General features: G+C 54.4%; 15 protein-coding genes across 15 annotated transcripts; 8 read left to right on the top strand and 7 right to left on the bottom strand.

The window, feature by feature from the left end:
- On the bottom strand, window positions 1-1,221 carry LTS14_006924 (uncharacterized protein; the record flags this gene model as incomplete). Its single annotated transcript, XM_064839617.1, has 1 exon — window positions 1-1,221. The coding sequence occupies one exon, from the start codon at window positions 1,219-1,221 to the stop codon at window positions 1-3; it is 1,221 nt and encodes a 406-aa protein (XP_064692860.1).
- Window positions 1,222-1,894: 673 nt separating this feature from the next.
- On the top strand, window positions 1,895-2,554 carry LTS14_006923 (uncharacterized protein; the record flags this gene model as incomplete). The annotated part of the gene is made up of 1 exon (XM_064839616.1): window positions 1,895-2,554. One exon carries the CDS (start codon window positions 1,895-1,897, stop codon window positions 2,552-2,554), a length of 660 nt encoding a protein of 219 aa, XP_064692859.1.
- A 116-nt stretch (window positions 2,555-2,670) lies between these two features.
- Window positions 2,671-3,273, bottom strand: LTS14_006922 (uncharacterized protein; the record flags this gene model as incomplete). Its single annotated transcript, XM_064839615.1, has 2 exons — window positions 2,671-3,020; window positions 3,117-3,273. 2 exons carry the CDS (start codon window positions 3,271-3,273, stop codon window positions 2,671-2,673), a joined length of 507 nt encoding a protein of 168 aa, XP_064692858.1.
- Window positions 3,274-3,487: 214 nt separating this feature from the next.
- On the top strand, window positions 3,488-4,726 carry LTS14_006921 (uncharacterized protein; the record flags this gene model as incomplete). Its single annotated transcript, XM_064839614.1, has 1 exon — window positions 3,488-4,726. One exon carries the CDS (start codon window positions 3,488-3,490, stop codon window positions 4,724-4,726), a length of 1,239 nt encoding a protein of 412 aa, XP_064692857.1.
- A 219-nt stretch (window positions 4,727-4,945) lies between these two features.
- LTS14_006920 (uncharacterized protein) lies at window positions 4,946-5,694 on the bottom strand (the record flags this gene model as incomplete). The annotated part of the gene is made up of 5 exons (XM_064839613.1): window positions 4,946-5,035; window positions 5,122-5,248; window positions 5,352-5,368; window positions 5,457-5,539; window positions 5,658-5,694. The coding sequence occupies 5 exons, from the start codon at window positions 5,692-5,694 to the stop codon at window positions 4,946-4,948; spliced, it is 354 nt and encodes a 117-aa protein (XP_064692856.1).
- An 836-nt stretch (window positions 5,695-6,530) lies between these two features.
- On the top strand, window positions 6,531-8,705 carry SRB8_2 (RNA polymerase II mediator complex subunit; the record flags this gene model as incomplete). The annotated part of the gene is made up of 1 exon (XM_064839612.1): window positions 6,531-8,705. One exon carries the CDS (start codon window positions 6,531-6,533, stop codon window positions 8,703-8,705), a length of 2,175 nt encoding a protein of 724 aa, XP_064692855.1.
- A 38-nt stretch (window positions 8,706-8,743) lies between these two features.
- On the top strand, window positions 8,744-10,957 carry SRB8_1 (RNA polymerase II mediator complex subunit; the record flags this gene model as incomplete). Its single annotated transcript, XM_064839611.1, has 1 exon — window positions 8,744-10,957. The coding sequence occupies one exon, from the start codon at window positions 8,744-8,746 to the stop codon at window positions 10,955-10,957; it is 2,214 nt and encodes a 737-aa protein (XP_064692854.1).
- A 988-nt stretch (window positions 10,958-11,945) lies between these two features.
- On the top strand, window positions 11,946-14,506 carry LTS14_006917 (uncharacterized protein; the record flags this gene model as incomplete). The annotated part of the gene is made up of 2 exons (XM_064839610.1): window positions 11,946-13,003; window positions 13,057-14,506. 2 exons carry the CDS (start codon window positions 11,946-11,948, stop codon window positions 14,504-14,506), a joined length of 2,508 nt encoding a protein of 835 aa, XP_064692853.1.
- A 768-nt stretch (window positions 14,507-15,274) lies between these two features.
- Window positions 15,275-15,853, bottom strand: LTS14_006916 (uncharacterized protein; the record flags this gene model as incomplete). The annotated part of the gene is made up of 2 exons (XM_064839609.1): window positions 15,275-15,560; window positions 15,639-15,853. The coding sequence occupies 2 exons, from the start codon at window positions 15,851-15,853 to the stop codon at window positions 15,275-15,277; spliced, it is 501 nt and encodes a 166-aa protein (XP_064692852.1).
- Window positions 15,854-16,670: 817 nt separating this feature from the next.
- LTS14_006915 (uncharacterized protein) lies at window positions 16,671-18,281 on the top strand (the record flags this gene model as incomplete). Its single annotated transcript, XM_064839608.1, has 2 exons — window positions 16,671-16,683; window positions 16,855-18,281. 2 exons carry the CDS (start codon window positions 16,671-16,673, stop codon window positions 18,279-18,281), a joined length of 1,440 nt encoding a protein of 479 aa, XP_064692851.1.
- Window positions 18,282-18,646: 365 nt separating this feature from the next.
- LTS14_006914 (uncharacterized protein) lies at window positions 18,647-19,825 on the bottom strand (the record flags this gene model as incomplete). The annotated part of the gene is made up of 2 exons (XM_064839607.1): window positions 18,647-18,811; window positions 18,845-19,825. The coding sequence occupies 2 exons, from the start codon at window positions 19,823-19,825 to the stop codon at window positions 18,647-18,649; spliced, it is 1,146 nt and encodes a 381-aa protein (XP_064692850.1).
- A 742-nt stretch (window positions 19,826-20,567) lies between these two features.
- On the bottom strand, window positions 20,568-21,025 carry LTS14_006913 (uncharacterized protein; the record flags this gene model as incomplete). Its single annotated transcript, XM_064839606.1, has 2 exons — window positions 20,568-20,865; window positions 20,919-21,025. 2 exons carry the CDS (start codon window positions 21,023-21,025, stop codon window positions 20,568-20,570), a joined length of 405 nt encoding a protein of 134 aa, XP_064692849.1.
- A 1,096-nt stretch (window positions 21,026-22,121) lies between these two features.
- MET16 (3'-phosphoadenylsulfate reductase) lies at window positions 22,122-23,018 on the top strand (the record flags this gene model as incomplete). The annotated part of the gene is made up of 1 exon (XM_064839605.1): window positions 22,122-23,018. One exon carries the CDS (start codon window positions 22,122-22,124, stop codon window positions 23,016-23,018), a length of 897 nt encoding a protein of 298 aa, XP_064692848.1.
- An 814-nt stretch (window positions 23,019-23,832) lies between these two features.
- On the top strand, window positions 23,833-25,621 carry MET3 (Sulfate adenylyltransferase; the record flags this gene model as incomplete). Its single annotated transcript, XM_064839604.1, has 2 exons — window positions 23,833-23,860; window positions 23,913-25,621. 2 exons carry the CDS (start codon window positions 23,833-23,835, stop codon window positions 25,619-25,621), a joined length of 1,737 nt encoding a protein of 578 aa, XP_064692847.1.
- A 368-nt stretch (window positions 25,622-25,989) lies between these two features.
- PAN5 (2-dehydropantoate 2-reductase (Ketopantoate reductase) (KPA reductase) (KPR)) lies at window positions 25,990-27,636 on the bottom strand (the record flags this gene model as incomplete). Its single annotated transcript, XM_064839603.1, has 1 exon — window positions 25,990-27,636. One exon carries the CDS (start codon window positions 27,634-27,636, stop codon window positions 25,990-25,992), a length of 1,647 nt encoding a protein of 548 aa, XP_064692846.1.
- Window positions 27,637-27,969: the final 333 nt, after the last annotated feature.

Here is a 27,969-nt window from a genome sequence, read left to right as displayed (position 1 = left end):
CTACCCCATCTTCATCCTCTTACTGCCATCCTGCTGCTGCCCCCCTTGCATGCCCCCATTATTCGGGCTACCTCCACCATAACCATTCCCATTCCCGTTGCCATTCCCATAACCTCCCTGCCCGCCGCCAGCATTCCAACCTCCCATTCCGCCACCACCACCACCATTATTCATCATCCCACCCATCCCCATATTCATCCCACCCATACCACCAAACCCACCTCGACCCATATTGCCCATATTCCCCATGTTCCCCATCATACCTCCTCTCGCCATATTCCCCATAGGAAACCCCATGCCCATACCCGCCGCCATCATAGGATTGAAACCGCCGTTACCGCCTCCAAACCCACCTCCACCCATCCCATTCATTCCCCACCCACCATTACCATTTCCCTGCTGGGACTGCTGATTCTGTTGCATACCGCCCCGCATACCATTATCATACCCTCCACCACCTCCACCGCCGCGATTATTGAACCCACCACCTCTACCTCCAAACCCGCCTCGATTCCCACCGAAACTGTTATACGCCCCACCCCTCCCACCCCCCTGCGCACCAAAATCCTTCTTCCCAGCCCCCGCACCCGAACTACTCACCCCACTCACCCCCTTAAACATATTCCCCACCCCGACAAACCCAACCTTAAACGGGCTCTTCCGCACACCACTCCCATCCCTCTCCTCCGCTCCCGCCTCAACCACCCGCTTCACCGCCGTCGCCGCCTGCGGAGACGAAAACTCCAGATAAGCTTCTCCTTTACTCTTCCCGTTGATTTTGTGCTCGGCGAAGGAGAGGTCCTGCAGTTCGGACTCGGAGCCAGCTTTGCTGCAGAGGCCACGCAGGTCTTCTTCTGTAGTCCACCAGTGGAGGTCGGCTAGTTTGAGGGCGGGGAGGGCGGCGGGGTCGAGAGGTCGGTCGTCCACCCAGTTTGGGTTGGCTTGCTCGTTTTGTTGATCCTCCTCAGTGGGGGCTTTCCGTTTGAGGGAGGGTTGTGGGGTTGAGGAGGGTGGTTGTGCGGAGGTAGTTTGCGTTGTGGTGCTGTTGTCGTTGGTCGATGGTGTCTCTTCTTGCTTTAATGATCGAGGTTGTGAAGGTGCTGCGGCGGCGGGTTCTAGTTTGGATGCTGGCTCTGCTTCTCGTTCGGGTTCGGCGGCCTCCGGTTGCGGCTCATCGTCGCCGTAGATGTCGATCTCAAAGGTATCGTCGTCGGCCGACATGGTAGAGGCTACTTCACAGCTTGATTACGGGGCGAGGTGTGAGGTTGTAAGGTCAGAAGGGTTCGAGTTGTCATGTGCTTTTGCCTGATAATCTACACTCTCGCCGTCTCTGATCGCAAAATACACATTAGAACAAGGTGATGCAGAGTGCCACGCCATGCCATGCCTTGTCGTTCCACTGTCGTTCCACTCCCACCATTGTTCATCATGCCATTGCCACTCAACATGTTCATACGTACAATTTTGACAGGAACAAGAGGCGCAATGCCTGAGGTATGATATGAAAACAGCTCGACCGTGTGCAAGAATGCAAGAACAATCTCTCCTCTCCCTTGTTCCACAACCAGTATACAAGTACCCTTCTCTTTCCCTTAGCTGGTATCCTCGTTCGCTCGTATTGTGGGTTCTGATGAACGGCGAATGACGAGCAAGGTCAAGATCGTGTGAGTGTCGTTGTCGAGGAGAATGGCTGGAGAGCTGTTATTTAATGAATAACATAAGTCAAAGAGAGGGTCGCAAGGCTGAGAGCTTCACAGTTCAACAAGAGTGGAGTGCCTAAGGCCATCATCACTTTCACAAGCCCATGCTCGCCGCGGAGGAGCCAAATATATGCGCAGCAAGAGCAAAACATTCACACCGCGACAAGAGCGCTTGATTGCGTTTGGCTGTATGGATGTCGTTCTGGGACAAATACCTAGCACCAGGTGACATCCGCAACCCCCCCTCCAAAGCCACAAGGGGTCCCGCTCCACCAACCAAAGATGCATCCACTCAAGTACTAACGAAACCCTTCCGCGTGGACGCCGCGACCCGCCAGCGTCGCCAAGACGCCACCTTCTACGGCGGCATCCTCTTCACACTCCTCTCCCTCCTGGTAACCCGGCGGGCTCTCCGCCGAAAACTCCTCACCGCACACCCCCCGACCCTTCCGCACGGCGTCCCGACCGCTGCAGGCGTCGCAGGGCCCCCTAATCCCGTCCCTAAAGCCCTTGATTCCGGCCCGCTAGACGCCATAGAAGCTCTCGGGTTAGCGACGCTCAACGTCTTCAGCGTGGCGATGTTTGGGCTCGGGTGCGTGATGAAGGGTTTTAATGTAGCGGATCTGGAGGATTTGCGGGATGGGGTGCGGAAGGGGGTGGGGTTTGATGTTTATGGGGGTCAAGTGGAGTCCGAGGCGGATAAGGAGATGGAGGGGTGGGCGAAGGAGTGGTTGGAGAGTCGGAAGGATGGGCCGGCTATTGGGGTTGGCGAGTTAAAGGATGGGATTTTGGGCAAGTTGGCGGAGATTGAGGGGAGGGAGAGGGAGGGGAAGGCGGAAGGGAAGAGGTCGTGACAGGAATGCTAGATGTGTTTGTATATATATATGTCATACGAGCTTCAGTCCATGTACAGTATACCCTCACCTCTCCTCCTCCTCCTCACCTCCCAACCCTCCGCATCAGCTTGTCATCAGCTTTCAACAACAGGCACCCCAACCGCCCCATCCCGATTACTCCTCCACACCCCTCCATCCTCAAACCACTCCTCCTTCCAAATCTCCACCCGCTCCTTCACGTGCTCCAAACACTCCTCTCCAGCCAGCCAGCCAGCCTTACGATGCGGAGCCGACACAGCAATGATCACGCTTTCCTCTCCGATATCCACCCGACCTAGACGATGACTGATAGAGATCCCCACCAGCTCGTGTTTGGCTTTTACATCTTTGGCAATAGAGAGGAGGGTGCGGAGTGCGAGGGGTGGGTATGTGCTATATGCGAGATGTGTGACGGTTTTGGAGTGGAAGGTGGAGCGGGTGCAGCCTATGAAATGGAAAGAAGATGGGTACTTAGCCTATGCTCGGAATACTGTCAGTGGCGACGACAGTGGGCGGATGCGAGGTGGTTGTGTGTATGTACCTGCGAAAAGAACTACTGCTCCAGCTTCGCCACTCTTGACTCGGTTCATTGCTTTTGTGGCGTCGAGGGAGTCGTATGTGAGGGAGACGTGGATATTGTGTTCGGAGAGGGACTGTTCGCCTTCGAAGGGCTTTTGCGGGGTGCTGTTGGCAGCCATGTTGACTTTTATTGGTCGATGTTGAATGTATAGAACCCAACATATCTCGAGTCTCTCTCATCCAATGCCCCTCGGCGGGACGATCGGCGAATCCTGGACCCTGGATCCTGGAGAGTTGCTGACTCAGATTTGGTCAATGAATGTCACGAGGATGATCAATTAATTGTCGTCGCATTCACCACAAGCACAGCATCATCTGCATCAGCCTACCACCATGGCGACCCTACGCCCCACAGCCCGCCGCCTCATCTCCTCCGGCCTCTTCGACACCCGCGCCTCCCTCATCCCTCACAAACGCTCCTTCGCCACCGCCGTCTCCGACGTCCCACCCACTACCTCAACGTCCACCACACCCCGCCCAGCAACAGCCTTCTCCGACCGTCTCAACGCCGGCCCCTCCTTCAATGACTTTGTCTCCCCCAAACCCGCTGAAGAAGTCGCCGAAGACGAAGCCTACGAACTCCGCACAGTCCAAGTAGGCCCAGAGGGTCGGAAACGCACCCATACCCGCCTGCCCGAATGGCTGAAGACACCCATCCCCAACAACGAAAACTACAAACGCATCAAAAACGACCTCCGCGGCCTCGGGCTCCACACCGTCTGCGAGGAAGCCCGGTGTCCAAACATCTCCGACTGCTGGGGCGGCGACGACAAATCCGCCGCTACGGCTACTATCATGCTGATGGGTGATACCTGTACGCGTGGCTGTCGGTTCTGTTCGGTGAAGACGAGCCGTGCACCACCGCCTCTTGATCCACACGAGCCGGAGAATACGGCCGAGGCGTTGAAGAGATGGGGGTTAGGGTATGTAGTGATGACGGCTGTGGATCGAGACGATTTAGCAGATGGAGGCGCCCATCATTGGGCGGAGACTGTGCGGAAGGTGAAGCAGAAAGCACCAAATATCCTCGTCGAGACACTAACGGGAGATTTCGACGGACATCTGGACATGGTGAAGTTGGTCGCCCAAAGCGGCATGGACGTCTACGCCCACAACGTGGAAACCACCGAAGAACTAACCCCCTACGTCCGCGACCGCCGCGCCAAATTCCGCCAATCCCTTGCCGTCCTCGCCGCGGCAAAAGAAGCCCGCCCGAACCTCATAACCAAAACCTCCATCATGCTCGGTCTCGGCGAGACCGAATCCCAACTCTGGGCCACACTCCGGGAACTCCGGGCCGTGGACGTGGACGTCGTGACGTTCGGACAGTACATGCGGCCTACTAAAAGACACATGAAGGTCGAGGAGTATGTGACCCCGGCCACTTTTGAGCTGTGGAGGCAGAGGGCGTTGGGACTGGGGTTCATGTATGTGGCTTCGGGGCCGTTGGTGAGGAGTTCGTATAAGGCTGGAGAGGCGTTTATTGAGAATGTGATTAAGAAGAGGGCGAGGCAAAGTAGTTTGTTGGCTGCGGCGGCTATGGGGGATTTCAAGAGTTTGAAGGATGCTTGACATTTTTGATTTCGTCGGCCATCTTGTTCTAGGTGCTTGTTTATGTATGTGTTGCATGGCGCTGCATTAGATGGGATGGTTCATGCATATGGATGGTGTTCTGATATGCCGCGAGCGATTATATACTCAAGCGGAGGCTCAACGCCACTCGCTGTGTGTGTGTGGCACATATAGCATTGTACAACGACCTTCTACTACTACACCAAATACCTTCCACATCTAATTCGGCACCGGAGGCGGCGGCTGCGCACTCGTGCCCGCCGCGCCCTTCCCAGCTGGTCCCGGGGGCATGAAGAGTGGCATATAAGCCTATTCGTGCTCGTCAGCTATTGCTCTGTGAACATAACGCCGGGCTGTAAAATCAGTCGAGCAGGGGACGGGTTGCCGTGACGTACCGTTCCAAGCGATAAGATCGACATTCCGACCGAGAAGTACGAAGGGGTCGAACTCGCCGCCTTCTGCGCTGGGGTTTCGGAAAGCCAGCCTTGGATGGCGAAGAGCACGGCGGTCCAGCCTATCATCCTGTATTGTTGAGTTCTGGTCAGCATAACGCCGTTCTCGGCAATCAATAGCGCGTAGAGCGCGGAAGTCCTGTCGACTCGGATGAATAGATGATAAGGCTTACTTGTTCCGCGTGAAGATCTGATCAAGCGGGTCAGCATCATGTCGTATCTATCACATCCACACGTATCATCTTCTAGTTGGGGGCGAAGAGTCGAGTAGGACTTACGGCCGCCATGGGCAATGTACTCGCCAACGTGCCCTGCACATCCTGGTTGTCCTTTTCCGGAGCGGGTTCGGCGTAGGGTACGACTGTAGTGTCGCACAAAGGGCCGTTGTTAGCCACTATTCAGTCTTTTGCTTCACGAACGATCACTTGTGCATAGCGTGGCGTTATGTTGCCTGCGCGAAGGGCGGTTAGGAAACGTACTCAGGTCCTCTCGGCGCATGTCCTTTCTGTTCGCCATGATTGGTGATGTGTTGGCTGCTGGGCCCGTACTTTGTGCTTATCGGGATATGTGGTCGTCGGGCTGACCTTGTTGGTGTAGCACAATTGGGCCGAGATGTGCAGGTACAGTCAAGCTTTCGGAGAGATCTGGAGGTCCTTCGGGGTTATTGTGCATGTATAGTCTGCAGCTCTAGAGTTTCGTTCTACAAACGAGATGGGCTGCTGCCAAGTCTTAAGCGGTTCCGTCGCTTCTGGCCCGAGATGCCGTTCTTTGCCTGTCGGTAACTTCGGGAATGCGTGGGAGATGGACGATAAGCTTACACGTGTGCGGGAGGTCTCTTTTCACCACGAATATAACGACAACTTTACAGGCTCTCTTTGCCCAATATGGACGAGCAAAGCCGATGCGAGTTCGAGACTGTTCATAGCATGATGATAGAGATAGATAGCTGTAGTGATTATATATCAGGGCCATGCTGACGGGGACATGATCGCCCTAATCCCACGGACCGCGAGCCCGTTCGTGTATCACATCCGGCGGCCGTTGACGATCCTAGCTGTGGCTGACGACCCTCCTGCTGCCAGTAGTAGTGTAGTGTCACGGCTCCGCACGTCTCCTGCGTGTGCATCTTGCTCTCGCTATCACAGGGCACTACAGCTCTCAACGCCCTTGTTTGCTTTACACGACACTTGACACAGTAACCAGACCATGGACGACCTGCATGTAACGCCGGAAAGCTAACAGAATCTCGCGGATAACTGTGCCTTTTGAGGATTCTGGGTCTCAGTCTACTACCGCATGGTGAAGATGCGCGCGTTAGAGGCCCAGTGTCCCATGGAGTGTTATCGTGTGCTATGGACCATCGCAGGCCACTGAGTGCAGCAGCAACAACAACCCGACCTCTCCCGCCGCAGCGCGCCGTCAGCGGCAGCGCACTCTACTTTCCCAAGCCGATTGGTCGTCCTTCCCGTTTGAGCAGTGTCAGGTCTGTGTCGCAGTCGGCCGCGGGTGTGGTGGACTTGACGGCAGAAAGCGCAGGACGGAATCATGGCGGGGTGTTCGGAGAGCGTAGAGAGACATTGCTGGTGGGTTCGCCTGAAGTGATTGAGCTTGAAGATGAGGAGGAGCAGAGACCGGCGAAGAGAGCGAAGTTGGCGCCGGAGGAGGATGAGGATGAGGAGGCGGGATCTGCAGGGGCGAGTAGAGATGACATGGCACATGCTATTGTGCCCGGCGAGAAGTTGCCCAGTCTACCCAAACAGAATACCAGCAACTCCCGGTCCGTTCTGGCACGACGGCGTCGGTACGGTGGAGAGTCGTCTGCTCGTAAGGCGAATGGAATCGAGCCTCCACCAATGGCTACTCGGATACCACCACCAAAGAACGTGGCCGACTTTTCGCCATGGACAGGCCAACATGCCGAGGACGTTTTGAATGAAAATATCGTCAAAGTCGGCTACTCAGACAAGCCTCCGACGTCCATACAAACCGAGTGCAATTCAGCCAAGGCTTCGATATGGAACAACTTGTCGACGAAGAATAGCGCGGGTCTGCAAATGCTAGGCTACCTGTTCACGCAAGTCATGGAGAAGCGGCAGACGCTGGGCAAGTGTAATGCACCGTCTACATTCAAGCCGCCGCCTCGTGTCACTGTCACGGATACGAAGCGGGAGGGCTGGCTACGAGATCTAGCGAACCCGGACATTCCGCTTCGGAAGCAAAGTAGGACTATACCGCATGGCGTCCGCGGCAAACTACTGATGGATCAGTGTCTGAGCAAGGACATCCCACTTCAGCGGGCGGTCTGGCTTGCGAAGTGTGTTGGTGCGAATGAGCTACGTGCATTCAGACGGAAAGGCGTGAGTGGAGCTGCTGCAGCTACGGGAGAAAGCAAATGGATCCGTGAATGGACTATCAGTGTCGAGCAGTTTCTAGAGGGTGTAATTGCGACTTGTGGTGAGGAGGACTGGCAGATGAGGATGGGTTATGCCATCAAGCTGGTTACTGCTTTCCACACAGAGCAGCTGCTCGACAAGGACCACTATCTTGACTGGATAGTGGCCTCGTTCGGTGAGGCGGAACTGGAGAGACTGCCTGTGTGGATTGTCGTGCTGCAGATATATTGGAAGGACATCGTTCGGTTCATCCGCCGAGGTCGAAAGCTGGCTTTGATCATGTTGGAAAGGCTTACACAGCTATCGGAAGACTCGAGCGGCGTCAACGCAGTGCTACGAACGAGACTTCAAAAATTGGTCGCCATCCTTGCTGTCACGAGCCGTGGAAGTCTCGTTACCCCGGAGGTATGGGACAAATACAAAGTTCTCCTGGCTCCGACTGAGATGGCCAAGACAAACGAAGCATTACGGGCAGTGGCTGTCTCGGTAGCTGGAAGTAACGAGCGGCTCAAAGCACCGCTCAACAAGACTCCTTCCAATACACGAAGTTCAGTCTTACGACTTTACGACATGCTGGATACTGTTGGCCTCGAGATCGACCACACTGCTTTATCGACATCCTGCATTGAGCTGGTACCCCACGTACCTGACCTCGTCAACGCACTCTTCGACTGGACGGCATCTCCTTACAGGCAGGGTCTCGCACGCGTGTACCTTTCTGCCCGGATCATCAAGATATTGCGGAGTAATCATCACGACACGGACTCGGCAATATCAGCTTACATAGCTCGGATTAGTCCGAGCCGCGCTATGCAACACGACAATATCCATCGTCTCATTGGCGAGCTAGTGCGTGAAACGGCATTCTCTGCAGGGTCATATCTACAGTGGCTGGCTTCGAGTGGCGCCTTGTATGACGCTTCGAGTGTACGAGTCGCTAAACGTGTACTTGGAGCTATACCAGCAGGCTCACTTCCTGGGCATCTGGCTGGGCTTCGGCGGTCGTTGCTGAGCAGGCTGGAGTATGCCGAAGAGGTCGAGATGATTGCTGCACCCAGCATTCAGATACTGAAGTCTGCACTGGCAGATGGCAGCTTGAAATCACTTGAGCTTGTGGCGTCGACGACAGTCTAGCTGTCAAAGTTGCTATCGCGGAATATGCTGAGGTGAGCATGGTGGGGATTATCACTGGTGGCACTTTGCAGCCTTCACAGTTCCAGCTTTTCAGATCCGTGTTTGAGGACACGGGACACATGAGGGCTCTTTCGGATCTTGCCATCCAGACGGTCGAGTCCGAGGACATGGCAACTCTGGCCGACGCGGCGAATACTGTAGCCTATCACGTCAAAAGCCTCGCGGCCATCGGCTCTCTTTCGGACTTGGTCGAGCTACTGATGACACGCTATCGCACGTTGCGTACCGAACAGCCCCTTCATCGGTCCTTTATCTTGGCAATGACCAGGTTGCTCGGTCTCTTCCATACACACCAACGAAATCTGGAAATCTTGCACAGCGACCTGCTCATCTGCGAACAGCAGAATACAGCTGCAGTGTGCTCGCCAGCATCGGACAATATGATTGGGATGCAAGCGAGCTCACTGGAAACAGATGAGGATATTGAGGCGGTTTTCGCAAGCGGCAATAGTATGGACGATCAGCTCCTACAGCGTGTCTTCATGCGAGTCCTGCTACGTGCTGGTAAGACTGAATATGACGATGGCGAACCGACGAGCAAGATGTGCAATTGGCTCAATCAACTCCGGATCGTTGGCAGTGGCAGTTTCGATGAGCTTGTGACGGCCTACGTGAAGTCTACCCGGACCTCAACTCATGGCACAACGAAGTCCATGGATGCAATCACAGCACTAGTAGCGGCAGAGTGTGTCAGTCTACCAGATGTCCTGCGGACCATCGGACCCAGCAGCGAAGTGCCTGCAATCAGACTTGTCGTACAGCTATTGCTCAAGCCGGCATCTGCGCTACATGGCCTGAGCCTTGCCGAACAGTATCGATACAGCACAATTCAACGACTCTGCTGCGTACAGCAAGCACAATCCGTGGCGCCTCTACTCATGGCTGCCTGCGGAGATCCGGAATTCGACATCAGCAATGAGGTGCTTCATGCCCTGATCATCGAATACACCACCACACTTGTTGAAGTCGTGCGGAAGTCCTTCCATGATGCTCACCACAGCAGACCTCCTACTCAAAAGGCTGTCGAGCTTTCGCAAGCGCTAGTGGCGCGTGGTATCGATGCTGCGAACGCCACGAACTTGGACGTCCACCAGATCTTGGCCATGACGACCCCACTCTCCGTCCGCTTCTGTGCCGGCGCCTTGACGTACTTGAGCAAAGGTTGCGCATCGGATGCTGGCTCTGGTGGTGACTTGGCTAAGGAAGTCATGATAGAGGCTATACAGAGCGGTAACAATGCTTGGCCGCAGTTACTCGGGACGGCAATCAGTGATGACACCAAGCGGGATCTGCATGCTTGGGCGCAGGACCGACTGCTCATGGCGAGCGGCGATGCAGAATTGAAGGATGATGTCGAGGCTCAACGCTATCTCGATGTGCTGGATCTGACTTATCACTCTGTACGAGGAGGGGACGACACGGCTGTGCTGGTCCTGCTGAACGATAAGTTGCGCGGTGTTGAACGACAACTTTCAGCCTCGAGCGATGAAGATAAAGCGAATCTTGATCGCAATCATAGTGTCTGGCAGGAGTTAAGCGTGCTATTGCACATCTGCTGCCTACACGTGAGCGCAGATGGCATCGACATGGATGCAAACCAGCAGGCTCGCGCAAACCTACTATCGACCTTGTGCACCTTATGTATGCACCCCCGCATCCTGATGGACGTCAACAAAGCCGAATACCTTTTCGATCTCGCATCCGCATTAAGCGATAGCCTACCAGAACAGACGTTACAAGGCATTGCTCGTACGATCAAGCCCATGGAAGCGCGGATCCAGGCTCTGGTAGGCATGTCATCTACAGTGATGTCATCAGATACCTGGCTCGCTCTAGCTTCACAACTCCCATCCGCGCAATCGAGAGGCACGACGACGGCACAGCAGCGTGCCTTGTCCAAACATGCCGCTGCTGCTTCTTCTTCTTCTTCTCAATCTACACCGAGTCCCAGCACAACTGCGCGGCCTGGTGTGGTGGGTGGGTCGACGAGCTTCGGACTTGCACAGCAGTCACAACCACAGCCTCAGCAACGGCCTTGGCCACAGATGGGATCGGCTCGCGGCTCTGTGGTAGAGATGAAGACGACGCCTTTCGCGCTGAGGAGGTGGGAGGTCATGCCTGATTCTACGCCGGTGATGGGGGAGAACGACACGAGTTTGAGCTTGGGGTTATTTGGGGCGAGGAAGGTGTAGTTGGCTGACTGACCGACTGAACGGTGGAAGATATGGGGTGTTCTGGGGGGTGTAAGGACGGTATTGCACCTGTTATCGTTGTTGTTGTTGTTTTCGTTGGATCAACACACGTATGCATGCTGGGGTATGATGATGTTTTGAGAGATTTTTTGGGGGGGTTGCAAGCGTTCCAAGCGATGGCTGTTTCTGGGGGTGTTTACGAATCGCAAACGAGGGTTTGGGATGGCTTTTATGAGGTGAGAGGGTTGTTCGGTGTTGTTGGCATGAGGACGGTCACAGTATTGCCTACATAGCATATGGTCTGTACGACGATCGTTTTACTCTACTTCTCATGTCTTGTTCGACAGTGGCCTGTGTTGCGAATCCCCCTCCACATATGAGAAGACGCGTGTTGTTCGTTGGTGGCGGATTGTCTGTATAAGAGGAATACTATACTATACCTTCTACTTCGCTGGGCAGAGTATCACCACTGGGCACGTACAGATCATCGGACCTCGTTCCCATGCTATATGAAGAGGCTCTTGCGTTGTGGTCGTCTGTCGGGTGTCGCACTACTCATGCGTCGCGTGTTTCATCTCGCTACAGTCCTGCCACGTGAAACGTGCATGGAATTGTATGGAGTTCATGCTTCGGCAAGCACTTAGTCTAACCTCCTTCGAACCTGTCGGACCCTCGAACCTTGTCCCCATGAGTCGTCATTAGCTTGAAGGCTGGAGGGACAACCAGCTGCTCCGTGCTATCGACGTGTTGCGTGGGACGTTGACAGTTAGATGTACATATCCTTTGCTTCACCTGTCCGTTTCAAGTCTTTGGATAGTTGTAGCAAGCGTCCGTCACTACAGTACTCAAACCTAGCGCAGGGCAAACGAGCGGGAAGGCTACTACGCGACAGGTCCGGTTGCTGACCGGGTGTTTGCAACAACCGCCCTTCAATTTGGGGGTCGTGCAGGGGTGCAACAAGAAGCTGCAGCACCTGTGCCGTGCGACAATGGCAGCTCTGACATCTGGCAACAGATCTCTGCCTGACGATATCGACTATTCGAAATCCCATCGCGCTGTGCCTTCCGTAGATTATAACACTACAAGAGCGCAGCGCGCACCTTCCTTCGGCGCGGAACCGGGGAAACCACGACGGGACCTCGTACAACAACAGGCAGGTGCGAGTGTGGAAGGTGGTCACACCCGGCGGAGAGGAAATAGCTTTTCGTCCTTGCTACATCGGACTACCTCTTCCTCCTCGAGTTCGCACGGCAAGAATAGTGGGAGTCTTACGGCACCTGCCGACGCTCCGCCATTGCCTGCGACTCGCATTGCGCAAGCTCAGGTTGAAGCTGCGAATAGTAGGAACATTCACACACAACAAACTCAGCCGGAAGCTGCATACAGGGTGGACGGACCGGGGTTCGATTACGGTTACGGCTACCACTCTTCCGTCACTGGTGGCTACGAGCAAGAGTACACGACACCTCACGATTTCCCGAACAACAGCATCAGCCACCACGTGATCGGGGAGAACGGCAACAAGATGCTAAGGAAGTCTTCCAAAGCCCGCCAGGCGGAGCAAGAACGGTTGGAAGCCATGGCAAGAGCAGCACCCCGACAACCACCACGCTTGCCTTCGATCAACGACTTCCAAGCCGACCAACGCCCCGACAGTTTCCAGATCTTCACCAACCAATACAACACCACCTTCGCCCCAGCCGTCCAACACGCCACCACAGCCAACTTCTCCCGTCCCGGCCAGATCTACAACATGCCCTCCTCCACCAACAACTCCAGCTCCTCCCCCGCCTACGCCCTCCGCACCGGCAACGCTTTCGCTCAACAGGCGTCCGGCTCGCCGCCTTCGGCCGGGAATGTGGCGGTGGGACAGAAGATGACGTCGAATGGCGAATATGTGAATACCAGTGGTGGTGGTGGATCCCTCGATCGCGGCGAGAGCATGGCTCATCGTGGCCGTTATTCTTATGCTAGTGATATGGCGCCTGTTAATGCTGTAAATAGTCCTAGGAGAGTGAGGAGGCGGAAAGATCCTACGCCTTTCAAGTGAGTGCAGTCCAATTATGCTATTGCGGCATGAGCTGATATTTTATGTGTAGCATCTTGGTGGTGGGAGCGCGAAACAGTGGCAAGACGTCTTTCATCTCCTTTTTACGACATTCGCTTGCTTTGCCAGCCAATCGACAACAGTATAGTGCTAGCACCACTGCTGCTGCGCAGGTCAATGCGAGCAAGTCTTCATTCACCTCTCACTACCTCGAGACGGAGCTCGATGGTGAACGTGTCGGGCTTACTCTCTGGGATTCGGCTGGATTGGAGAAGCATCTCATCGACCTGCAGCTCCGCGAGACTGCCGCTTTCGTCGAGTCCAAGTTCGAGGAGACTTTCCTAGAAGAGCAGAAAGTCAACAGAAGTCCTGGTGCCAAGGACACCCACATTCACTGCGTCTTCTTCTTGCTCGAGCCGAACAAGCTGGACAACAATATCGTGGCTGCAAGAAACGGCAAGCCTGGCACGAGTGCAGCTGAGGTACTGGAGGTTCTGGATGACGAGATGGATCTACAGGTCATTCGGGCGCTATGGGGCAAGACTACAGTCATCCCCGTCATCTCGAAAGCAGATACCCTAACAGCGTCCCACATGGCATTCCTCAAGAAGTCGATCTGGAAAGCGCTCAAAGCATCCAATCTCGACCCGATCGAAGCGCTCGAGCTCGAGGAGGATGACGAAGGAGAAGAAGAGGACGAATACGATGACGAGGCCAACGCACTACCTGCTCGTCGCAAGAACGGCAACCTGCACAGCTTAGACGAAGAAACAACCTCCGACTCCTCAGACTCCATCGACGACAACGACACCCCTCTCCCCTCAAAAGCCCACTCCCACCGCAACTCCCACAACCGCGCCTCTTCTCTGGCCACCGACCACACCGCCAACAACGACAGCGAAACCCCCTATATCCCCATGTCATTCCTCTCCCCAGACCTCTACGACTTACCCCCCTACACCCCGTTCCCCAAAACCACCGCAAAAGGACAAATCGGCCGCCGTTTCCCCTGGGGTTTCGCTGACCCCTACGATCCTGAGCACTGCGATTTTGTCCGATTAAAGGAGAGTGTGTTTGGGGAGTGGAGGCTGGAATTGAGGGATTTGTCCAGGACCAAGTGGTATGAGAATTGGAGGACTTCGCGGTTGAGGGATTTGCCGGGGAAGAGGGTTAGGGCGAGAGGGGGGGTTACGCCTACGGCTGCTGTGCCGCGGGAGGGGAGGATGAGTGGGAGGCTGGTTTCTTCTGGTGGCGGTGCGGGAGAGGCGGTGCCGAGGAGTGTTTCCGGGGGTGTGGGTGTGGGTGTTGGGTCGGGCGTCAGCGGTGGGGGTTATGGATTAGCGGATGGTGGGTTTGGGCCCGAGGCGGGTCAGCAGCAGCAGGGGGGGCAGAGAGGTGGTCTGAGTAAGGCGGAGAGGATGATGGGGATTGGAGCGGGTGAAGGCCAGACGTTGTCGAGTCGGGGGGTTGGGACGTATAGGGGTGTTGAGTCGTATCAGTAGACTTTGAGCGAGCGGAGGAAGGACTGGTTTGGCGCGGGGGTCATGGATCATCGACAGCATTCATTTGGTCGGGGACGAAGAATAGCTTTTGCCATGGCATGGATTGGTGAGGCAGCGGCTGATGTGCTGGTAATGAAGGGGTTGCGGATGGTGGCGGGTCGAGGAAAATCGGGGTTTTGCATGTATCAGGCGATTTTAGCGATTTTGTTTTTGTTGAGTCGAGTGGCTTTTCATTGTAGTATAAGCTGAGATGAGCTGAGGGAATGGCTTGCAAGCTGCGATGCAGAAAGCTGGTCAAGTAGGAGAAAGGGGAGCTTGTGTGGTTTTGTTGTGGTTTTGTAGAGATACCCCCTTTTTGTTGATAGCTTTGCATACCCTATGTATTTACAGCATGGAGTTTGAGCACATCGGCAGCTGTTGTGTCCAGTACTTCGGATCTTCCGGTCAACAGAGTAGGGTGATCGTATGATGGTGGATATTTCTGCCGTTGGTTATAATTTGGAAGAGCAGAGAAGTTTCCTCTTTTGATGAGGATCTATAGATATATACAGCTGCTTTATTCCCCCGGTCCGGTTTTGCAATAATTTTCTTTTCCAACTCGCTGATGCTATGCTATGCTATGCCTGACCTCCCCACCCCCTCAGACAGCCTCACTCAGCTCACCTCATCTCATCTCATCCCCATCTCATCTCATCTCACCCCACCCCACCCCACCCCACCCCCATCTCAAGCAACCTCCCCTCTCCTCTACAAGGGGACCCTTACTACTTAGTACTGACTAGCCGTACTCTGACACGCCTTCAACTGATCCAGATACCAGCCGCAAATCGTCAGATCCCCTCGGTTATCGTCCATGCACTTCCTGAAGGAGTTGACTTCGAAACCGCAGGCTTTGGGCGCGTCGTAGGTTTGGTTCATCGCGTACTGTCCTTGCTCGGTCTGAGCGAGTGGGGATGAGGCGTCGGCGACGGGTGCAGCTTCTTGGGAGTGCGAGCTGCCGCCGCCGAAGAAGCCGCCGATGGCGTGGCCGATGGAGGTACCTACTACCGCGCCACTGTTTATATCCAAGCCCTGTTAGTACGACTGCTTCGATCCTCCTACATATCCTTGTGTTTGTGATGGCGGTACTTACGCAGCAGTACTAGCCATAGTCCCGAACATCGACTGGCCTCCGGACGCGGCTTGAGCGGGCGATGCATTTGCGGCTGTACCTGGAGCGGGACGGGCAACGGTGGAGGCTTGGCGGGCTTGGGAGGGTTGTTGGGGGAGGGGGGCGGCGGCGCGGGTGGGTGGTGCTTGGGGTCGCTTTGGAGCGGAGGCCGAGGGACCACGGGATTGGCGGGGCATGGTTGCTGGTTGCTGTTTTGCTGTTGGGTGGGTCTGATGGGGTGTGGTGTCGGTAGGTCGTTTGGAGAGTTGATAATTTCAGTGGTGAGGTGGCTGCGATGAGGGTGAAGGCGAAGAGGCGAATATGTGCGGGAGACGGAGGTGAGAGGTGAAGCTTGGGGCATGCTTTGCCGAGAGCCTTGCAATTGGCTGGGTAGTGTCTGTGCGCTATGAGTTTCTTGCCTACTTTACTTCACCTTCCATCTCGTCTCCATCTCACGACTGCTGTAGCATATAACCGTGGCCTGGCACCATAGTAGTTCTGCGTGCAGTTGCGACATACGACATGGACTTGCGCTGGATCACATAGGCCTACTCGGTCTCGACGCGGCGAGGACGATCTTCCGGAATCACCGGTGTTGCTCCGTTTTAATCTCATCTGATCGACAATACTGGCTCGCAACTTCAATGCTAATCATGTAGGAGAGCCCGGACTGTTGGAGAGCTCGAGACCTCAACTTAATGCTGTGATGATCGGGACTGGTAGGCACTGGCAGTCTTCGCCACACATTCGTGGCTTGGCTTCCGCCCCCAATTAGCAAGCAGCGCGATGTATGCTAGTCTGGGTGAAGCTCGCTGCTCCACTCTGTGCACAACCTGGTCAAGCCACAGCTAAAGGTAGATCTAGATATCGCGGATGGCAGGAATGGTCAGTGCCATATTTTGATATATTTCTAGAAGAAGATGCCATCGGCTTTTATAAGTACCTTTCCTGCATTGCCCCAATCTCTAGTCCCGACTCACAGCAACGACACTAAAGTTCACAAAAGTCCGAAGAATGGTATATAGAGGTATGTAGGTCGGGCAACAGTCCGGGAAGATCGTCATTGAATGACTATATGCAGGTCTACCGTCGAAGGCGTGTCAGCCTTGCCGTGTGAGACGACTCAGAGTAAGCAACTGATCGAAATCCGAAGTGGCTCGATCACTGACCGTCCCACTGTGCGACTTATGTCCTGCAGGTTGTAGGTCGTGCGCCAAGCGCCATGAGAAATGTCCTGGATACCGAGACCCCAACGAATCCATCTTCTGCGACCAGACCGCACACACTATTCTGCGCTCCAAAAAGACAAATCTCATGATAAATCAAGCCACCTTCGGCCGGTCGATGTCGGACGATACCGCCTTGTTCTGCTTCTTCGAGCTGTGCGCACGACCTGCGCCGTCATCATCGCGAAGTATGATCGCCTACGAGTCGCTCAAGAACAAACCCTTAGTAGCGTCCATGCGAGCACTTGGCCTCGCCGCACGCAGCCAAATGGATTGTTCCGCAGGTCTGGCGGATCGAGCCGGCTCGCATTACCTATCTGCCATTCAAGCCACCAGTAAAGCCTTGACCTCGCCGATCCTAGCTCGAGCAGACGAGACATTACTATCCGTAATCATCCTGACATTCTACGAGGCACGCTGCGGCTGGGATCGCGACTCGGTAGAATGCTGGAATCAACATGCCACTGGATGCGCGGCATTGATAGAGGCGAGAGGTGGTGCGCAGCTCAAGCGCCAAGACGGCCGACTGCTATTTCTGGAGACCACGGCAGTCATTATTCCTAATGCTTGCAGGTTATCGTTACCCGTCCCGCAGATAATGCTGGAAATGATGTACAAGATCTGTGACCCATCAATGCAGCAGTCCGAACCCCAATGGATCATCATATACGGCTGGATGCGGACCACGAATCTACGAAGTGCCGTGGCCAAAGGCGAGGCGGGCGATGCGGCGGCTATTGTGAAGCAAGCCATAGCAATCGATAAGTCTATCTCGCATGCTTTCGACAAGGCTCGCTTCGAATGGACATACGATACCCTTCCCGCCACTGTGGAAGACTTCGACAATATGGACGCTGCTCCGATATTCACGCACTGGCATCGCAATGCTCTGGCCGCGGAGATGTGGGAGTCGTTGTTCAGTTGTCGATTGCTACTCCATGCCATCATGTGCAAAGCATCGACCACCGACAGCATATCACAAGCGTGGCTGGCCCCGGAACTACACGAGCAAGCAACGGCATCTCGGAACCTGATCTCCAGCCTCTGCGACGATATCCTAGCCTCAGTCCCCCAATTCTGCTGTTCCGTCTCCACGCCACCACCGACAAATCCACAACCATCACAGGATCTCAAATTCAGTTCGAAAAGGCCAGGCCGGCCGCCATTACCAGACGACGATATGTGTACTTTCGTGCCCTTACGTTCTGACCGTCTACCCGTACTCGTCACATCCCAAGGCTACAGCATGATTTGGGCGCTTAATCTCGTGGCGGTGCTGGCGCCAAATGGAAAAGCGTATCGTAAGCTCGCTTGTAGAATGCTGGACAAGCTTGGTAAGGCTACGGGCATTCGGCAGGCCGGAGTTGTTGCTGATAAGTACCGCACGGAAGGCACGTGAAATGGAGGGAGACTTGTTGGGCATGGTATATGAGGAGGTTCGGATTATGATATTCTAGGGACCCCTAGGAAAGTCCGCCCGTATACGAGGTCTTGGTCCAATGCATGCCGCAATCCACCATTGCTTAATCTTTGACGCTCCACATTCCGCCCTGTAAAGATTTCTCCTGGAAGCGCAACGCGCCATCCCAACATCCTGCCTGGAGGGCCTCGGTTCTTGTAGCAAAGTGCCTGCACCACTTAGTGGATCTCTGCCCTCCCTCACACCGAACCGCCACCAAGGGATCGGGACGAGATCACGTTCTTCTGTTCCGACGCAACGAAAGGAACTCCAAGCAATGCCGCACCTTACTCGTGCGAGATGCCTTACAAATTCATCCCATATTGGCCATTATTCACCCTGGGCTCATCCGGCGTAGCGTCCGTCGATATCCCAGGCTCGGCCAGCTTCACACCCCCCTTCTCAGCCTCAGGAACCTCAAAACTATGCCCGCGCTTAGTAGCCCAGGGCGTCATGGCATACGCCAATCCCTGGAAAATATCTGCCGTATTGAAAGACCGTACCAGAGCTCCGACCGGCGTAGCATGGACCTCTGCCCCCGCCCTGACCTGCTTCAAATAAGGCTCAAACGTCATGGAATGGAGGAACATGCCCGCCACGATCAACATCTCGACGCTGAACATGAAGTTGGGGATGCCGACTGAAAAGTCCATGTAGCTGATGTGGAACGGTGGGGAGGGCCGGAAGACGCTCTTCTCTGCCAGCACGCTGAAGATGACGTTTTGCGTTGCTTGGAGACCGACGACGGCTTTGAAGGACCAGAGTTTGTAGGTGCCTCGGTGGGGTTTCAGTTCTTCGTGCAGACGTCTTTCGAGCAGGATGTTGGAGAAGACGGCGATCATGGTCGAGATGCCTTGGATGACGGTGATGACGATGAAGCCGTATTGTCTGGCTTTGTTGAGGGGGCAGGTGAAGGACCAGAGGAAGATGGTGGCTAGACAAGTCGCGGTGCGGAAGAGTGTGACTTGGAAGTTCATGATGCAGAGGATGCGGAACCAGCGGAGGCTGCCGTCCTGGCCTTTGGCTCTGCCGTTGTGCCAGAGGCGTTGCAGGTTGTCGAAGAAGTGCTCACGGTGGAGTGTATCTTCTGGTGTGGCTAAGGCGAGGTAGAGTAGGAAGAGAGCCGTGATGCCGAAGCCCTGGTAGTATTCTGCCCAGGCTTGGCAGTAGGCACTGGCGTTGTAGAACCAGACGCTGAAGAGCTGGCATAGCTGGACGACAGGGATGAAGACGATGATGCGGACGATCTGTTTTTGCTGATGCGGTTTGGTCCAGTGGAAGAGGTGGCCCCAGAGGAGGTAGAGGGCTAGGAGGATGCTGATGATGCAGGCTGTTGCTGTGAGAATGGTGAGGAGTTGGTGGAAGTGGATTTGGAGGTGTGGGAGTGGTATGGTGTAGAAGGCTACCCAAGGGGTGCCGCAGGTCTTTTCCGCTTTGGCGAGGGCTTGATAGATTATCTTGGTGGTGTTTTGGGAGGCAGACATGCTGGGCTGGTATGCGGTGTGCAAACGAAAGGGATGATGGATGTCACGGAGTGCGGCAGCAGAAGACATCGTTTTATGTCACCTCGAGGCCCCATACCACAAGCCCTCGTTATCCAGATTGCACACTCCATACCTGATGCAGTAGCTATCGTAGCCCCAAACAATGCCATTATACTAGTGTCACCGCCAGAGCGCTACAGCTTCTCAATCCTGCTCAGTGCACCGCCGGCGTGATTTCCGCATTGGGTATGCATTGGATCAACCATGGGGCCAAAAAGCTTCACTTGGTTGTGAGCACTTCAATGGGGCGCAAGTGGAGTCGTTTTCGGAACCTATGGTGTTAGTCATGCATAAGATGGCAAGTGGCGAATGGAAAGTAGCAGGGAGGTAATGTTGCTCGTATACATATCAACCACTGCTGCTGCTGCCTTTTATCTTCTGGCCCGACACCACGTGTGGAGAGATGCGCGTGCGCGGTCTTGCATCAGGGATTAGGCGCTGTGTGGACAGGTCCGCGTTGGCAACGTGTCCATTCCCAGATCCATCGCGACATTGTTGCATGTGTGGGCTCATCGGTGTTAGAGAGTCCGCTGTCGTTCATGTGCAGGGCCCAGTAAAGGTAATGGCTGAGTGGTCGCACGGCAGCTTGTAATCAATACAGTCCAACACATCTTTGTTGGTGTACATATCCACAGCCCACTGGAACGCCTGGCTATGCATACATCCAGCCATGTCAAGATGATCAGTCGTCCTCCCGCAATAAATCGTCCAGGTCATCATCGTCCCAGCCGCCTTTCCGCCTTTGCACTGTGACCTTCTCCACTTCCTGTTGCTGTTCGTTCAATGCACCCAAGATATCCTTGAGCTGTGTCTCCGACACTCGTCCTCGTAGCTGACCTGATCGTGCCAGCATGATGAGTCTGCTTTCGACATCCTCGGCGCGAGGCGCGTTGACCATGCGTATACGTCCTAGACGATCTGCCGCTGCTGGCTCAAGGATTTGCGATAAGATGGATGCTCGGACTTCTGCTTCGCGATTCCTGGCGCAAGAGCGTTAGCTATGCTCTAGCGTTTCGATAGTCGACGAGCGGACTTCTGCTCATCCTGCTGTCCACCAGCTCGGCCACCGCCGCCTCCTTGCTGGGACTGCAGCTCTTGGCGTCGTGCCTGCCTAATGGCCTCTAGATCCGAATCACCCATACTTTCATAAGTGAGTATCACATCACGTGCAAGTGTTTTCAAGAAACATGATTGAACGTCGGCCCGGCTGCCTTGCGAGGTGTGCCCCGCAAGCTGTTCCTGGCTGCCATGTGACAGTGCGTCATATTAACGTCACTCTAAATGATCATTCACAAGTTATAACCCCTCGATCCCTTTTGATTGATTAGTAGAGCTGATCATCCGAAGGCGTGCTTGATGAGCATGCACGCCATAATTAATAAACCGGACGGCAACGTTGCTCGTGACGCAAGAGCACATCAGCACGACTACTAATGCGAATCGAGGTCCGTGTTACCGAAGAGCGAAAATCTGATCTTCTTGCTTTGCCGAAAGCATTTCCGCGTGGGGCATTATTGGCCTTCCCAATACCAACCGCGGAAATAGACACGAAATCTCATCGTCTCCTGATGTCGACCTCGACGGTGTGGGAGAATAGAAGTAATAAAAATAGCGATATCCGAGGTCAGGCACGCCAGCCTCTGTTCACATAAGCAGGAAGTACGACAATAATAATGACTCCCGTATTCCTGACGAATAATGTCTCAAAGTACTGCTCCTTCCATTGCAGTACAGAGGACATGTCACGACGGCGCGATCCATCTGCAAGGCACCATCGCATGCAAGCATGACGAGAATCGCCCATCACCGAGCGGGCGACATCTCGAACAACTTCCCAACTGCCTTCTCTGACATGCGTCGCTGCTCATTATTATTCCAGAACAATCCCGCGGCCCTGATTGGCTCACGGCTCCATTGTTTCAACAGCACTAAGGCCGCTTTGGGCGAGCACGCAATCACGAGAGAATTTGACGTAGCGGCCAATGCATTTCAAAGCAGCAGTAGCCGTGGCCGGCGGCGTGGATATAGGCAAAGCGTAGGTAGCAGAGTGGTGATGTGACACTTGCTGAGTATTACCTCCATCTATCTCCTTCTACCATCTCCTTCCTTACATATCGTCCGGATCTGTATCTCTCAATCCCTTCAGATCGAGTATATAACGCCACCGGATCGACTTTAAGCAAGCAAACACTCCGCCAGCGTCCTCTGAACGCTCTTCTCCTTGCACTCCCACGCAATGTCTTTCCACCGATCGAGTTCGTCCGACCGAGACGTGGAGTCTGGATATGCCAGTGGTTCATCTGTAGCCGACCTGCCAGACATCTACTTCACCCGACCACACCTGAAATTCATCAACAAGCAATTGGCACAGCTCGAGCCTCAGGATGTTCTACGATGGTGCCTGACCTCGCTACCACAACTATGGCAGACATCAGCCTTTGGCCTGACTGGCCTTGCAATCATGGACATGATCTCTAAACTTGATTACGCGATCACGCCCAACATTGAACTCATCTTCCTCGACACTCTATACCATTTCCAGCAGACCTTGGACCTGGTCGAGCGAGTCAAGCAACGATATCCAGACCTGAAGATCCACTCGTACAAGCCGGACCATTGCGAGACCACGAAGGATTTCGAGGAACTGTATGGTGAGAAATTATGGGAGACAGACGAGGAGAGGTACGATTATGCTGCCAAGGTCGAGCCGGCACAGCGAGCATACAGACAATTGGATGTCAAGGCCGTCCTGACAGGGCGGAGAAAGACGCAGGGCGGCAAGCGAGGCGATCTGGATATCGTTGAGATCGACGACCAAGGTCTTGTCAAAGTTAACCCTTTGGCCAATTGGTCGTTCAAGCAAGTCCAGGCTTATATCAAGGAGAATGATGTCCCCACCAACGACCTCTTAGATCAAGGGTATCGATCTGTTGGTGACTGGCACTCTACCCAGCCCGTGACTGATAGCGAGGACGAGCGAGCCGGCCGATGGAAGGGTCGCCAGAAGACTGAGTGTGGTATTCATAACAAAAAGTCCCGGTACGCCCAATTCCTGCAAGAACAGGAGGAGCTGAGGCAGAAGGAACTCAGTGAGGCGATACAGAACGGGCTCAAGATCGAGGCTGCATCATAACAATGGTTGTGGTTTCGAATTCTTGGCCTGGTGTATGTATTGTTGCTGCCTTGACTCTGGAGCATGTTGGGTCGGCGAACATCTTTCTTGCGATTTAGCACTGGCGTTTGGGTTATTGCATCTTGATGTTCATGAAGAAAAAGTACGCATTGGCATGATATTGAAAGCGTACGATACCATACGTAGCATTGATAGTAAGTCGCACTTTGCGGCCGAAATGAAAAGATCAAAATTATGTACATTGTTCTGTATCTCGTTGACGTCCGGGAGTGTAACTCGAGCACGATTCAAGAGATCCATTGCTCGAGTCCTTTACTGTCGTCGTCGTTGATATCTGACGACGACAACTTGGCCAAGACAATTCAACCTGAAACGCTGCAGATCGTATCCACATCAACCGTATGGATCACATACAGTACGTGAACGTGAACATGTTGAAACGCCATTTGCTACATATTGCGCTTCTTCTGCTACAGAAATGGCAGGGGAATCCGTAACGTCGCCGCGTAGCATGCCGCAAGGAGAGTAAGAAGACGTGGTACGCCAGTGGAGCGATTGCGGCTCTCTCTTGGCCCTCCCCGCTAAAATTTATTGCGTGATCGATCCATGGCAGAAATCTTTCTGGGCAGCGGATGGGTGAGGTCAGGGCAGATGCTTCGCATAGAGTAGTGAGGGATAGATTTGTGTTTGTCATGAGAGGTTGACGTGTTTGTGGTGATCTCTCTTCTCGTACATACCCTCAAATCCTTCTATATCCTCTCTTGGTCTCTGTGAACTCTACTATAGTGGGACAATTCGTGACGGGTAGTGCAAGATGGCAAATACTTATGTTCCTCCTCATGGTGAGCAGTAGGAGAGTGTCGAGGGGCAGGACACTGTACTGATACTATACAGGTGGTGTGCTCAAGGACCTGATTGCCCGCGATGCTCCACGAAGACAAGAGCTGGCTGCTGAGGCCGAGAAGCTGCCCGCCGTCGTCCTCAATGATCGTCAGCTATGTGATATGGAATTGATCCTCAACGGAGGCTTCTCACCCTTGGAGGGCTTTATGACAGAGAAGGACTACAATGGAGTGGTGGAGAACAACCGTCTGGCGGATGGCAACCTCTTCTCCATGCCAATCTGCTTGGATGTCAGCCAAGAGGAGATCAAGGCATCGGGAATCAAGCCTGGCGCACGAATCACCCTCAGAGACTCTCGTGATGACAGAAATTTGGGCATTATGACAGTGGGCGACGTATACCAGCCAGACAAGAAGAAGGAGGCTAAGGAGGTCTTCGGTGGTGATCCCATCCACCCAGCAGTGAAATACCTTTTCAACCAGACCGAGGACTACTACGTTGGAGGCAAGATCGAGGCCATTGATCGCTTGATGCACTACGACTATGTAGCTCTCCGCTTCACCCCTGCTGAGCTCCGCGGACATTTCGACAAGATGGGTTGGTCGCGTGTGGTGGCTTTCCAGACCAGGAACCCCATGCACCGAGCTCATCGCGAGCTTACAGTCCGCGCTGCTCGTAGCAGACAAGCTAATGTGCTTATCCACCCTGTGGTGGGTATGACCAAGCCGGGCGACATCGACCACTTCACTCGGGTCCGAGTCTACCAGGCTCTGCTCCCTCGCTACCCGAACGGCATGGCTGTGCTCGCTCTGCTCCCTCTGGCTATGCGTATGGCTGGACCTCGCGAAGCCATCTGGCATGCCATTATCCGCAAGAACCACGGTGCTACTCACTTCATCGTCGGCCGTGACCACGCAGGACCCGGCAAGAACAGCAAGGGCGAGGATATGTACGGTCCTTACGATGCACAATACGCTGTGGAGAAGTACAAGGATGAGCTTGGCATTGAGGTTGTACCTTTCCAGCAAATGACTTATCTCCCCGACTCCGACGAATACAAGCCCAAGGACGAGGTCGCGAAGGACATCCGCACAGCCGACATCTCCGGCACTGAGCTTCGTCGTCGTCTACGCACAGGCGGCGACATCCCAGAATGGTTCTCCTACCCCGAAGTCGTCCGCGTGCTGCGAGAGTCCCACCCACCACGCAACAAGCAAGGCTTCACCGTCTTCCTAACAGGCTACACAAACAGCGGCAAAGACGCCATCGCCCGCGCCCTGAACGTAACCCTCAACCAACAAGGCGGCCGCGCCGTCTCCCTCCTCCTGGGCGAAACCGTCCGCAACGAACTGAGCTCCGAGCTCGGCTTCTCCCACGAAGACCGCAACAAAAACATCGCCCGCATTGGCTTCGTCGCCTCTGAACTCACCAAGTCCGGCGCCGCCGTCATCGCCGCCCCGATCGCACCCTTCAAGGATTCTCGGAAATCCGCCCGAGAATTGGTGGAGAAATACGGCTCCTTCTACCTCATCCACGTCGCTACGCCATTAGAGTACTGCGAGAAGACGGATAAGCGTGGGATTTACGCCAAGGCGCGTAAGGGCGAGATTAAGGGCTTCACGGGCGTGGATGATCCTTATGAGGCGCCGGAGGGGAAGGAGGCGGATTTGGTGGTGGATATTAGTAGGATTAATGTTAGGACTGCTGTGCATCAGATTGTGCTGTTGTTGGAGAGTGAGGGGTTGCTTGATCAGCTTTAGATGGAAAGGATAGATGGGTGGGTCGGGGAGGTATATGATAGAGATAGTAGATGTTTTTGCGAGAATGGTTCGCAGGCTATGTGAGATAGGCAGTGTAGAACATACACCATCCAACGCTGTGGGCTTGCGCTTGATGGTTGCGATTCGTAGGAGATCTGTGGACGTGATAAGGCGTGCTCGGGCTACATGATCTGCTTCATGCCGAGTTTCATTGATCAACAGCAGAGATTTCACTTGCACGTCGCGTCTTGTATTCGACTATACAGTGTAGGTAAACCACAGACTTATGGATGGATCACTTACAAATAAGATCATCAGCTCAAACCACGAGCACGATCATCCAGCTCTTTGCAAACCCTAACTCCAACTCATCGCTGCAACGGCACAGCATCCCGCACCTCCCTCTGCGTGACCATCGCCTTCCCGACAACCGTCTGCATAATTCCATAATTCACCACACACTTCACGCCCACCTCCTCGCCCCTTCGAACAATATACCCATTAATAAACTCAATCTCCGTCTTCCTCCCCGCCCTCACATCCGCAAGCATGGAAGAAATATTATCTTTCGTTTTATTCGCCACGGACACAACCAGCATCTCCAACCTCTCTGCACTGAATCGCGTGGATATGTTAGGTATACTTTGGAGTTCTGGCAGGCTGCGGATTACCAAGCTGGTTTCGGCGAGAAGGAGACGCATGGTGCGTGTTAGAGCGAAGTTGTAGAGGATCTGGCCGTTTCGCGCGTCTATCAGGGAGGTGAGTGGGTTGAGCACGCTGTTGACGGCGAGCTTTTCTAATTGGAGTTGGAGGAGTTCAGTCGGGGTGAAGCCTACAGCGCACAGGACGGGGGTGCGTGTGAGGGTGCGCAGGATGTAGCGGGCGCTGGGGACCCATTTCTCGTTTTCGCTTGCTGGTTTGCCGTCTGTGTCCGAAGATGCTGGTGTATCTGCTGGTTCGGAGGAGGCGGATAGGGGTGTTCGAGGTAACACACCCAGTGCTATTGTGCCGTGGCCTGCGTGAACCGCGAAGAATGGATTTCGCTCCGTCACTTCCGGTGGTACGTTCACGCCATGTGTCACGATGCCCTGCACATAGCTGGGTCGTGTCGCAGGATCGGGAAAGAGCTCCTTGTTCACGTTGTCCACGACTCCCATGCCATTCTGCAAGAAACAGATTGTGCTTTCTGGTGTGAGGCGATGTCGGATTGTGGAAAGCGCAGGGACAGTGTAGGCGGCTTTTGTGGTGACGATGAGGTTGTGTATCGCGTCTGAAGAGTAGGCATAGCCGCCTTTGCCGCGAGAGGTATTGTAGACTCGTGATGGTCCACCAAAGGGTTGATATTCGGCGATTGGAGTATCTTCAGCAGTATGTGGGTCGCCTGCTGCTACTTCGCCTTTGGGTTGCTCAACATCTTCATGTCTTTCCAATGCTTCTTGATCTACCGAAGGCTTCTGGACCTCGAGTTCTGGCTCATGCTGCTCTGCTGGTGCCTCTTGAGCTACCTGTTCATTCGCTGAAGGGTCGTGCTCCACAGCAGCCTTGCCATCCTGGGATGTCTGACGTTCTCGAACACGCTCCGCAATCTTGTGTGGTCGCAGATCCTCGCCTGCAATATCATACACGTCCGGCAAGTTCTTCTGAACTTCCACTCCATGCTGCTTGCGCACCTCAGGAAGCAGCTCGTATTCGAATCCTCCCCTGCTGACACTCTGATCATCGTCCTGAATAGTGATCTGCTTGTTCCCTCTCTCAAATGCCTTGAGCAGTGGATATCGATGCAATAGCAATGTGACAGGCGGAGGATCCGCAATGCCTTTTAGTGAATGGGCAACCAGCTTGCCAATACTGCCTGTTCCGAGAATGTGTATACGCTTCGGTATATCGCCTTGTGAAGCATACTGTCGATCAATGGGACTCCTTGACCTCTGGCTCCGTGTCTCGTCTTCCTTGACTACCCTATCGCCTCCACCCTCCCCATCTTCATGCTGTGGTGTAGATGTCTTCGCATCCATATTCACAGATGATCCCGAGCCTGAGCCTGACTTGGCCTCCATATCACCCTTATACTCGCCACCACTCCACCAAGAATAACACTGTACGCGCTGCTGAAGATGAATGTTATTACCAAAACAGGCCACCCGGCCCGCAGCAATGCTATCGCCAAAGCATCTTCCGTACGCCCGCGGTATTCGGCGCGGAAGGTGGTATATGGCTGTAAAAGGCAGCGTGTCTTTGCGCGCTACGACCGGGTCATAGCATGGAGCGTCGCTATCTGCACCAAGAGAGCGAGACGAGTTCGTGTCGTGTGAGGTGACTACAGGGGCTGGAGGCGAATTGTTTCTGGG

This window comes from Recurvomyces mirabilis (genome assembly GCF_035927965.1).
Source record: "Recurvomyces mirabilis strain CCFEE 5264 chromosome Unknown scaffold_18, whole genome shotgun sequence".
NCBI classification, from domain to species: domain Eukaryota; kingdom Fungi; phylum Ascomycota; class Dothideomycetes; order Mycosphaerellales; family Teratosphaeriaceae; genus Recurvomyces; species Recurvomyces mirabilis.
Note: the sequence above shows the minus strand (reverse complement) of the source record. Positions and strands in the feature narration are given on the sequence as shown.